This window comes from Mytilus trossulus, chromosome 12, assembly GCF_036588685.1.
Source record: "Mytilus trossulus isolate FHL-02 chromosome 12, PNRI_Mtr1.1.1.hap1, whole genome shotgun sequence".
NCBI lineage: Eukaryota > Metazoa > Mollusca > Bivalvia > Mytilida > Mytilidae > Mytilus > Mytilus trossulus.
The window spans coordinates 48,493,421-48,505,904 of record NC_086384.1 but is presented as its reverse complement, the minus strand read 5'-3'; the positions used below and the strand labels follow the sequence as shown (position 1 = coordinate 48,505,904).

The following is a 12,484-nucleotide window of genomic DNA, read 5'->3' as shown; positions in this document are numbered from 1 at the left end:
TTGAAAAAAAGTTATTCTAAAAACACAAAAAGTTTGATATTAGGTTAAATACTTTAAGGTATGCAATAAATCATCAAGTTTTCCTTATAAATAAACAGTCTATGCAATAAATGGCAAATCTGTCTCCAAATTTGCAGATCTGGGGAAATAACTAGCCCGATTTTGTACTGGAATTCAATCCAAGATGGCGATATATACCAGGAATCTACTTTAACGTTTTAATAAGCATTTGCAAGATCTATAGTTTTCCTTGGAACAAGCCTGAAAAATTCTTATCTGACATACATAATGTTTGGTATATAAAGATAAAAATAATGCAGTGTGTAAGTAAATATCTGAAAACTGCAGATTTATTTATAATTAAATTCGAAGCATTACAAAGACGCCACATCAATAAAGAGGCGTAATAGAGTTTATTTTGGCCTGTTCAACTAAGCAGGGACTTTTATACTAATAGTATGATAGTCCAGATCTAAGTACGTTTATTACAGAGCCTACGTGAACAAGATGATATCTGAGGTATAGCTCACTAATTATAACCCCGCTATATGCGTCTGCATGTCTTTTTAAAGATGCCGAGTTTTTTTGTTAAACAGGAAGAGGAACATCGAAAGATGCGAAATCTGAATAGTATTGTGTATGGATACATGTGGTTATTTGCCCAGAGGAAATCTAATTACAGTTTGACTTCGCATGAAAAGTGCGTATACTGACAAAAAAGAGCTGAATGTAATCAGATTGACTTACTTAACAGTTTGATCAGCATTGTTTACTAACAGGGAAGAATTCTGGTCAAAGTGTTAGTTATGTTTGAATTAAGAGAAAAAGTCATGCTTCCGTCTTTAAAATGTTTAACTTAATGTACTAAACTATTATAAATCTTTGGCGACTTCTCGTTATTTCATTGGCTTCTCGTGATCTATTAATTGAACAAAAGATATGTTGACAATCGATGTATTAATTTGTCATGCCAGGGGCTTTGTTAAAGATGTTATTACTTTGACGTAAACCAATGGTTTTAATCAGGACGTATCCACTACGTACAATAAAGTCTTAGACTTTGAAATATAATAATATACTTATAACCAAAAGCATTCTTAGTTCAGAATTAAATACATTAATTTGCTGACTACAAATTTAAAAGGATCCAAAACAATCCGAAGGCAATTTTATAGAGTACGATTTTTACCAGAGTCTCATCGGTGTTTACTAAATAAAGAAGAATGTAAGTGAATAGGTCAATAGAATTAAAAGAAAATTAAAAAAAAATTGGAAAAACGATAAAGGGTGCTTAATTTAAAAAAAAAACAAAAAAACAGGGAATAAAGGTCCCAATAAACGAATAGGGAAAATGGCCAGAAAAAAATACAAAATTTATTAATATTTTAAATCGACAAATACAATCATCAGTGCAATTTTGAAAAGTATTGTTTATAGAACAGATAAGTAACAATATCTTTGAAATGGAGAGGAGTATACTGTAAACAAACTTATTTTCGCGGATATTTGGCGATAATATTTTTCAATCCCTTTTCGTAGCGATTTAATTTCGCGATTAACAAATTAACTCGAAATAAATATAGTTGAATAGTTTTACATATTCGCAACGATTTATAATCGTGTTATTTTTCTACTCGCAAATGTCGCAAAAATAAATCGGCGAAAATAAGTTGGTTTACAGTATCAAAAACCAATGAACACCGAATGTATTTCTGAACATGGCAGTGTAAAAATGCCAGATGGAACTGACGTTTATATTTTTGCTTATACATGTAGATCTGTTAAAAAACAGATACTGAAACTGTATATATCCAGAATACATAGACTCTACTGAAGAATACTAATTAGAGAATTTAATTAGACTTTTTTTTTACATCATTTTAATTTACTTGATTTAGAAAAAGAAAAAAAAACTCTGTTAAAATTATAGATGTAAACCAATATGTGAACATATAACAAAAATAATGTGGACGTGAACGGGTACTTATACATCCCAACAACAACAAGACACTAAGTACAGATCTGCGCGAGTACTACATGTTTTTGCATCCATCTGATGATAAAAGTTTTTTTCAACTGATTTCAAGTTCTTTCTTGTGGTGTACTGTTACACGACTGTTTCGTGTTAGGGGAGGGTTGGGATCCCGCTAACATGTTTAACCCCGCCACATTCTGTATGTATGTACCTGTCCAAATTCAGAAGCCTGTATTTTAATGGTTGTTGCTGTGTTGTTGTTCGTTCTTTTTGTTGTACATCAATAAGGCCGTTATGGTTTTTTCATTTGAATTGTTTTACATTTTTGTTTCGGGGCCTTCTATAACTGACTATACTATGTCATTAACATCACATATATAGATCTACATGTATATAGTGGAAAACAAGAAAACCCTGCAACAGCTTCGTTGTAAGGCGACCTTCGTTTAATAATCGATGTTTTGTATATAGTAATACTAATTTGCCTTGAACATGTTGAACCTGTTACCTATTTCATATAATTAAAACAATATATTACACGTTCATAACATAAAAGTTAAGTAAATATATGGCGAATTATGTAGAGAAGGGACACGACTGCGTAGTACGCTAACGAGTGCTGTCCCCTGGCACGTTACTTACCTCAAGGTATGATCGATCAGATTCTAACTAGCTTTATCAGACAAGACTACATAGATGGTCTTGCACATTGTATTTGCTAATTTTATGTCGCTTGTGTGTGCTAGCTTATTTTGTGAACGTATATGTTTGATGGAATATACTACTTTTGAATTGTGTCCTTGTGACACGTTCAAGACATTAACCAATAGATTGTATTGCCGTTAAATTTACTTGTCAAGAGGGGTTCCACCCGGCGTGCCGTGGACCACAAAAAAGTCATGATAATATTTCTATCATTTTTTTTTTTCATAGATCAGTTTCAAAAAGGGTCAAGAGAGCTTCTGTCGTCGTCGTCAGTTAAATTTTACAAAAATCTTCTCTTCTACGACTTCTGGATAAAATTTAATCAGACTTGGTCATAATCACCATTGGGGTCTCTAAATGTGTTTAAACCCGCCAACCAAGATGTTTAAAACAGAACATTTGGTAAAATGCAAGTTTTGTCTATTATTTAAAAGAGAAAATATATAGAGAAATTCTTACAAAGTCAAAGATTTTCAAAATGTTAACTTGCTATCTTTCTTTTCACAATGTGGTTGTCTTTCTATTTATTTGAATAAATGTCGTATTGATTGTGATTCCCTGCATTCCATTTATCCTTGTTCTCATATTCTTAAGTGTTGCTCGCTTATCATTTTTTAAATATAGACACGCACACAAATTCTGAGAACCCCACACGGAATTTAAAAATAATCCCAAATATTGATTCACTTTTACTACATGAATATATTACAAACTTTGAAACGCAGGTTTAACTTTACCTGTAAAATAAAATGACTTTTTTCTGAATTTTTGACATTTTTAGTATTGTAATACGTCATTTGAACGACATCTTTTCTTTCGTCATATTTCATTTTGTATAGTTGGGTTGACCAGGTAGCGATTCACGTTTGAATGGTTTTTGTTTGTTGTAAGTTGTCATAAGAGCCTTAGCGAACAGGAAGTGATTGACTGAAAATGCCCCGGTAAAAACCAGTAAAGGTCAAAATAATGGTAAGTTTATTATTGATATTGTTAAATAATAAATAAATAATAATAGTATTTAATTTTTCATTTGGAAAAGAGGACTAAGAACTTGTATTAAAAATTTATTTTTTGTAATATCATGTATCAAAACAATTCGAATAGTTAAATGGTGGCCGTTCTGATCAATGCACACATGTTCTACTTTAAAAAAAATGAATGCACACTTATTGGTTTTCTGCAATTTTATCGGTATATTTTTTTAGAAAAAAAGTATTCAAATTGATATTTTGAATTGTGGTTAGATTAAATACATAACGAAGAAATGACAATATTGACCTTAAAAATCAATGACTATAAACATGGGAAAAATGTTATATTTGTTGGATACATAATATATTACAAATTAAGTTTAGTACCCTCTCTATCCCAACCTTGATTATACAGTATTTGTTAATGAATAACATTTCATTTATAATAATTATGCTTGATCTGTTTTCGAATAATTACAGTTGATATCAAAATCCCTTGTATTTTGTACATGTATACATACATTAACCTGTCAATTTTTATGTGAAATTTTATTTCTTTCCTTTTCTTATTTAGCTTCTGGTTACACATATTTGTTCAATTTCTGTCCGATCATGATATATACATTGCTTTATGTTATATATATCTTTATTCTCATTACCAAAGTACAATGCTGGTGCAGACTCATATATAAATAAATAAACATAGTATAAATTTTCAATACAAATGTAAAATAGAGACATGTAGCGATAACCCAGGGGATTCTAGGCATTTGATAATAATTCTTATAAACTTGCACATATTGTTTAGTTCAGACGTTTGAATGTATATATTTATACTGACTTATTATTATAATTAACTGACCCCATACATAATTAATGGTGAAAAGGTTGCCATTATATACGTGAAAAAATTATTATTGAGAATTTATTAATTAAAAATGTAAATTGTCTTCATTAATGTTACATGCACACAATAACCAATTATATAAGTACTTTAAAGTAGTTGTTATCACACGGACACGGATTGTAAAACGCGAATTTTTTTTTTAGAAACGAAACTCGATGACTAATTAGTAGTTTCCTTGTTAATTATTATTTTCCATTCAAACTATTACGTGTACATATATTTGAACCAACAAGGACGTTGAATTTTAAGATGACTTAAAGTTTCAATTTGAACGTGTATACAAATGTGTAGGATTAAACCTGCGGATTAAACTGATGTAGTAAGACTGAATATTAAAATTAATCTGCACATTTGTGTATATTCGTCTATAGGCCTACAACTATACTTCTTTGTGTATGTATTTATTAATTTTCATAGCAGATTCCTTTGTTACAAAATGTTTTTAAACTGTACAAGAATTCACAGATATGGAACTTTTTAAGTTTTTCTTTAAAAAAAATGTGAAGAAAAATTGACATTCCAAATCAAAACCAAAAAATATTTAGTGTATTATATTATTATTTTATTTACGTTTTCAACTGAAATATTTGTAAGTTTCCGTATTGAATGATAATAGAGGAAATTGGCTAAAATCCGTTTGTATGCTTTCTACCATCTCCTTTCTATTCCATCAATAGAACATTTTTAAATCATATTCAATAATCATCTGATTGGCAATGACAACGTTGCACCAAAAAAAACAGACCATTCATTATACATTAAGTGAAACTTCAGAGTATGGGGGCATACATCATAGTCCTATATACTTTTAAAACTATAAGAAGATCTGGTATATTGTCAATGAGATAACTCTACTCCATAAAACATTTGACATAGAAACTATGGCCTTTAAAAATGAACAAACACCATTCAACATGGCAAGCTAGCAAAGTTTCCGTTATTACATATGTTAAACAATTCAAAAGAGAAAACAAGAGGCCTTATTTTTGTATAAACAAAATATAAATATGATACACAAAAACAAACTACAATCACTGAATTACAGACATGGAACAGGCACATACCAAAGTTTATATTTTGCATTTGGTTCTTTTAAAGATAATTTATTTCATAATTTGATTATCTAGTTAACTTATTGTCTAAAATAGGGACGAAAGATACCAGAGGGACAGTGAAACTAATAAATCGAAAATAAACTGACAACGTCATGGCTTAAAATGAAAAGGACAAACAGACAAACAATAGTACACATGACACTACATAGAAAACTAAAAAATAAACAACACAAACCCCCTGCTCATAAATGCTATGCTCATAAAATCTTTGAACATGAACCGAACATGTTACCTTATAAATTGTCTCCTACGAAAAATTAGAAACGACCGACATGTTGAGTCTCTGCAGACGACCACATTGGGTTTGCAGCATTGACAAGGATTTTGATTTCATAACTTTTCTAAAAACATCAATAAAGTAATTGAAAAAAAAAAATTTTAATAAAGAGACTCGTACGACCCCTTAAATTTTATTAAGTGTTCGATGTTTTAACTTGAGATATTCTAATATCGATATTGTTCTGTAAAACATTAATATTGAATGCCTTGCTTCATATGATGTCAATTAATTTGAATACATGTTTTATTTCCCCATATAAATGTTCAATACAGATACAATGAAAAACGCATATTAAAGATGTAACCAGTAGTTACTTAAACTATGTATATAATACATTTCTTTCACTTTTAGGTTTGGAAAATCATGATGACTGTCCAGGTAGCGCTGTTTGTTTTCATTCTTGGTTTAGCGGAAGGTAACTAAGTTAATTTTTTATTGTTTTGTAGACATTTTAAAACATTTTCATAGAGACTAAAAGTATATTAACAAGGATCTCAGTATCGCAGTATTCTTTTAAAGGTTTGAACAGACGAGGAAATTGATGAATAGGATTAAAATATATTCATAAAACGCATTTAAATCTAACAAGTTGTTATTGCCGGCATCTGTGTTTGCAGGATCAATGAAAGTAGTTTCTTAATGCTAACAGCATTGAAGACTTGCTCATTTTGCCATGGTAGATCACTTGTCTGAATTTCACACGTTAAGATAGTCGGTAGGATAAATTAGTTACATAGTGTGCTAGTGACATAATACGGTATATATGGGGTCAGTAAATTCCATATGGGGATTCGAGCTTCGCTCTCACCCCATATGCATTTCACTGACCCCATAAATACCGTATTAGGTCACTTACACACTATGTAACTAATAATAATAGAAGAGAAACGTATTGCTATCCACTTATTAACACTTTAATGTTCGTGCCGTCTGTCGATATTAATATTGGCAGTATATTGTGGTCAAGGTTTTTATCAAGACGATGTTTATGACGTCTTTTCTCACAGTCATTGAAGGTTTTCCGAATATTTTATCAACATAACCCGAATATAATTTTAAACCGTGATATTCTACTGCCCTACGATGTCTACAGTATTTGCGAGAGGTAGAGTCGATCATGGAAATGACTGGACTATTTGGCATAATTAAAACGTGATTTGTTTATTAATTGTGGAATTGGGCTTTGAACTACCTTTTAGAACTGCAAGATCCTTGATTTCAGTAACATGTGTCTTTGGTCAACTTAAGCTTGTCGGTTGCATTCTGTCAAAGATTTTCGTAAATTTTTATTTGTTTTATCATCAATATCATTTGAATTGTTGAATTGTTTAACATTTTTTTTGTCCCACTCTTTTTGTAAGAACTGCAGACATGATTGTGGAAGGACGTGTACGTTCAAGGTAACCTGATTTTAATTGCTATAAATTATTTGTCCTTGGTTATTTGGTTGATAATTTTGTATAATTGGTATCATACCACATTATCTTTTTACATCTAGTATAAGAAAGAAGCTAGAGGCGTGTAATGTTAAATAAATAAGAGATTGGGGTTCATGTGTTCTTCAAAAGTAGTAATGAATGACAGCATTAATCTAATATCGACTTAGCAGTTTCGATGGTTCGGTGGTTCTCTCCGGCTTCCTCCGGCTTCCTCCGCCCGAAATAGTAAGAACATGTTGAAATGGGCGTTATATAAACACGAATCAATCAAACAATCTAAATCTGTTGTTTTTTTCGTTTCATACAAGGTCATCATATATGCTTGGATTGGTTAAATGTGTTTTGCACGAAAAATATTAAAAGCAACATTTAACTTCAAGAATACTTTTTCTCTTTTCTTATGTTTCTTAGCGATATATCCTTCAAGAGAAACTAAAATCAGGTTGCGAAATGACTCAGGAATAAAAATTTCAATTGTTTTTAGGTCTGCGAGTGAAACGAGATTTGTTCCAGCTAGCCGAGATGATAGTAGATGCCACAGGAAGAGATCCACTCAATTTTAATGGCTATGGATGTTACTGTGGATGGGGCGGAAGTGGCACCCCTGTAGATAAAGATGATAGGTGAGTAGTGAATTTTGAATATTGAATGAAGATCCGGAATATAGTAACTTGAATATATATATTTGAGTAACTGGAATATCGGAGCAACAGCTATCTCAGAATAGGGTTGACTGTTGTGGAATAATTGAGGTACTGAGTACCCGGAAAAGGGTTAATTGTTGTGGAATATTTAAGTAACTGATTAATCGGAAAATGGTAAATTATCATGGCATATATGATTGACTGATTCTTCAAAAGGGTAGATTATCATGGAATATATGAGTAACTGATTCTCCAAAATAGGGTTGAATGTTATGGAAAATTTGAGTTACGGAGTAATCGGGAAAAGTTAAATTATTATAGAATATCTATGTTGATGAGACTGATTTCTCAGATTAAGTTTGATTAAGAAAACAGTGACAATATCTCATGCATATTCATGGCGAATTCAATAGAATAAAGAATTTTCCGGTAGATGAAATCTAAAACTGTTTTTTTTATTTGAAGATATATAATAATTTTGTCAATTTTAAAATAGTTGAGATCAGGGAATACTTCACTATCGTTTACAAGCGTATTGCTTTAGATAATGATTTATTAAACAACTCTTTACACGTTTTTTGTATGCTCAGCGGTTTTGTTCATATTAAAATTCAATTTACATTAAGACCATTGGTTGCATACAAAATAACTTTTAACACCTACAAAACATGCTATTGACAAATAAATACGTGTTTAAATAAGTTGTAACAAACACCTGTTAATATTTGTATCAATTAATTTCGATTCAATGTTATTGTGAATTTCTTTTTGAGTAGATGACAGAAATCTTTGAATCTACACGATTCTTAAAGTAAACATGGTAAACCATGATGTCTTATAATATTTTTTTTCTCACAGGATTTTTAATTGTATATATTTTTTCCATATTTTCTATGTTACATGTAGTTCATAGCAATAAGAGTAAACCCTGTTACTTGGCATTGCACAAGGTCATGCTTTTCTCTGGCTGTTTATGACGTTTTTACACTAAATCCATTGTATGTTGGATGTGTACTGATCAATTGCTTAGTCTTGATGCATGATTTTTTTTATTACGGTTGTTAATGGCTTCGAACTAGCTGTCAGATAACTGCGAGTACTCTCAGATCTGTTCATTGTGTCTGTTTGTGTCGGGATGTATAATTACCCGTCCACGTCCACTTGTATTTTTTGTCTATCTGATGAGTTAAGCCTTTTTCAACTGATTTTTATAGTTCGTTCTTGTGTTGTACCGTTATACCACTGTCCCAGGTTAGGGGGAGGGTTGGGATCCCGCTAACATGTTTAACCTCGCCACATTATTTATGTATGTGCCTGTCCCAAGTCAGGAACCTGTAATTCAGTGGTTGTCGTTTGTTTATGTGTTACATATTTGTTTTTCGTTCATTTTTTTTACATAAATGAGGCCGTTAGTTTTCTCGTTTGAATTGTTTTACATTGTCTTATCGGGGCCTTTTATAGCTGACTATATGCGATATGGGCTTTTCTCATTGTTGAAGACCGTACGGTGACTTATAATTGTTCATGTTTGTGTCATTTTGGTCTTTTGTGGATAGTTGTCTCATTGGCAATCATACCACATCTTCTTTTTAATAAACCCAACTACTAAAAAAATACAAGCCTTCATTTAGGTACTAGTAAAAAATAGAGTATGAATTCATGTTCTATAAGGGCAACAGATCCTTTTTACATATTGCGCTAAAGTTACCCGTTGAATAAAAGATATAAGCCGAGATCTTTTTGTTAATTTTACAACTATTCACCAGTACTCAATACTTGAACGTAACAAAAAGTTGCTTCACTTTGTGTTTTAATTTTTGTCAGATATTTTGAATTCCGTCTTAATTGTTTTATCCATGTCGTACCAATAAAAAAGTGGCCGCTAACCCCTACTTTTCTTTTCTTAATTTTATGAAATATTGTTTAAAAAGACATTTGAAATCTTAGATAATTCCTTGTTATTTTATTTTTTTTGCTTTTTGAAAGAAAAAAGGACTTAGGTATATAAGAAAATTCTGAAGAGAATCACCTCCCGCCAAATTGTAAATCACATATATCTAAAAATCAAACACATGGTCGACACAGACCCTTATTTTTTTCTGCCTTTTTAGTACCTTTCAACGTATAACAGTCTTTAAAAATTTATTAAAAGCTTGTGGTTTTGAAACAAAGTAGCGAACAACCTCGATAAAACTCTAATTATATTTTAGATGTTGTCAACAGCATGATGACTGCTACGGTCAAGTAACAACTGACCTTACGGACTGCTCACCAAAATGGAACCACTACGCATGGAAAATCCAGGATAAAACCGTTGATTGTCTTGGTACGTGCCATGATTCTGTTGATTAACATACTCATCTGTGTTTCAAAGCAGAAGACTGTCGATAATTTTCTCTTTTGGCTAAACATTGTAATGAATATTGAATAACACAACAAATAGACAGTTAAAGGAAGATGTGGTGTGAGTGCCAATGAGACAACTCTCCATCCAAATAACAATTTATAAAAGTAAACCATTATAGCTCAATGTACGGCCTTCAACACAGAGCAAGTTATGAAATTAAAAAGAAATGCACCTGACATATACCCTTATTGTAATAAAAATTATGAAAACAAAATCTTCTAGAGGTACAGTACACATTTGGCATTCAACTACTTAAATGTAGTACTGTACAGTAGTACATTTGTGTTAAATACAAGTAAAATGTATGCGTAATACATGAACAATGTACAACCAATTGCAATTGTTTTGATGTAGTCACCTTTTAACTTGTATGCAGCCAGGTAACTTCAAACCTCTATTACGTCATGTCCATTGGAAAAAACACTTTTAAAATTAAGGTATTAATGTATTTCGTCTCTGACTATATGAAAGATTTCAATACTTGTTTAAAACGACTAGTCATGTCAACAGTTGTAGACAGATGTTCGTAGTTTCTTGCACCATCCTTCAAGTTGGCAATTACATTTGTTTTTGGACCTGTACCTACAATTGTAAGCTATGCACATGAAATTTTGAATTAATTAAAGCTTCGGTCATTTTTTGTCTATTTTCCAATAGATACAATACTGCAACACTGTCTCATAGAAAACGCTCAACTATAGTTGCTGTAATTTAAGGAAGCAATAAAAGGGGGTTTTAAAGTAACATTAATTCTGGAATGCCTTTCTTGCTGTCTGATATTCTAATTTACTCACTTAGACAATGCAATTTATATGAGATTTTTTTTTTCAACAGATCAAGCGCAAAACGTCAAAAGTAAAAGCAACGCCATTTTATTCAAGCGGAATGATAATTGTCCAAGACGTATCTGTGACTGTGATAAAGCTCTAGTGGAATGTTTATACAAAAATCCTTATCATAATGAAAACTACAAACTGGACAAAGGATTAAAATGTAAAAGTGCGGACAAAAAAGGTCAAATGTAATTTAGGGTCAATTTAAATGTGCGCGGAAAAGACGGTGGTATGATAGCACACGAATCTGTAGATGAAGATCTTCTCTCAAATGATGCTGACTACTACGCTGGATATTGGCTTTCATTCAGGACATAGGTTTTGGAATATCATGGAAATTTCATCGACTCTCTTGACATAAAAAAGATGTGGTATGATTGCCAATGAGACATCTGTCCGCAAAATGACACAGAAATTAACAGCTGTAAGTCAGTGTGTGACCTTCAACAATGCGCAAAGCCCATATTGCATAGAACTTTAATAGTAACATCTTCAAATGAATTGCACTTTTTTTCTACAATTTCATTCTATGGGGATGGGGGTGGGGGTGGGTACGGTATTTTGGTGCACCTTCAGACAGTATAAATGATAAAATTCAGTAGAGTTCGTTAATGTAATTTGTATTTCTTAAACTTTGATACAGATTCTTGAGGAATAAACTATTACTCTATATATATATGTATTTTTATTTGTCTGTTTATAAACTGTCGATTTCTTATCTGGTTACTAAGTTCTAATATTGTACATATAAAAAAAAGATGTGGAATGATTGCCAATGAAACAACTCTCCAGAAAAGACCAAAATGACACAGAAATTAACAACTATAGGTCACCGTACGGCCTTCAACAATGAGCAAAGCCCATACTTCATAGTCAGCTATAAAAGGCCCCGAAACGACAATGTAAAACAACTCAAACGAGAAAACTATGCATGTGTGAATTAAAAAGAAAGAGACTATATTGAACAAATGCATAAATACATAATTATTTCCTTACGTTTACATCTGCATCGGTCACCACCAAAGATTTTTTTTTATTCATCATACAAATAAATCTGTATACTAAGAAGAAAATATTGGTAAACAAAGCGTAAACTACGGTCCTTGAAGTGTGTGGACACTCATTATAAAAACAAGAAAATGTGGTATGATAGCCAATAACACAACTACTCATCAGTGAGTTACAAAGAGTGTCTAAAAATGCAAATG

At 31.5% G+C, this 12,484-nt stretch overlaps 1 protein-coding gene across 3 annotated transcripts; it reads left to right on the top strand.

Annotated features, from left to right (window-relative positions):
- Positions 1–3,515: 3,515 nt before the first annotated feature.
- Positions 3,516–11,959, top strand: LOC134692739 (basic phospholipase A2 PA-12C-like). 3 transcript variants are annotated; one of them, XM_063553247.1, is made up of 5 exons: positions 3,516–3,649; positions 6,305–6,368; positions 7,877–8,015; positions 10,247–10,362; positions 11,278–11,959. In XM_063553247.1, exons 1-5 carry the CDS (start codon positions 3,647–3,649, stop codon positions 11,466–11,468), a joined length of 513 nt encoding a protein of 170 aa, XP_063409317.1. In that variant the 5' UTR covers positions 3,516–3,646; the 3' UTR covers positions 11,469–11,959. The 3 variants fall into 3 exon arrangements, with proteins under 3 accessions (XP_063409317.1, XP_063409318.1, XP_063409319.1); XM_063553248.1 differs by lacking the exon at positions 3,516–3,649 and adding an exon at positions 4,744–4,951; XM_063553249.1 differs by lacking the exon at positions 3,516–3,649 and adding an exon at positions 4,760–4,877.
- Positions 11,960–12,484: the final 525 nt, after the last annotated feature.

Excerpts from the sequence above, each read along its gene's own strand:
- LOC134692739 (XM_063553247.1), top strand. Across the intron at positions 6,369-7,876 it reads CATTCTTGGTTTAGCGGAAG|GTCTGCGAGTGAAACGAGAT; the intron begins GTAACTAAGTTA and ends AATTGTTTTTAG. Across the intron at positions 10,363-11,277 it reads TAAAACCGTTGATTGTCTTG|ATCAAGCGCAAAACGTCAAA; the intron begins GTACGTGCCATG and ends TTTTTTCAACAG.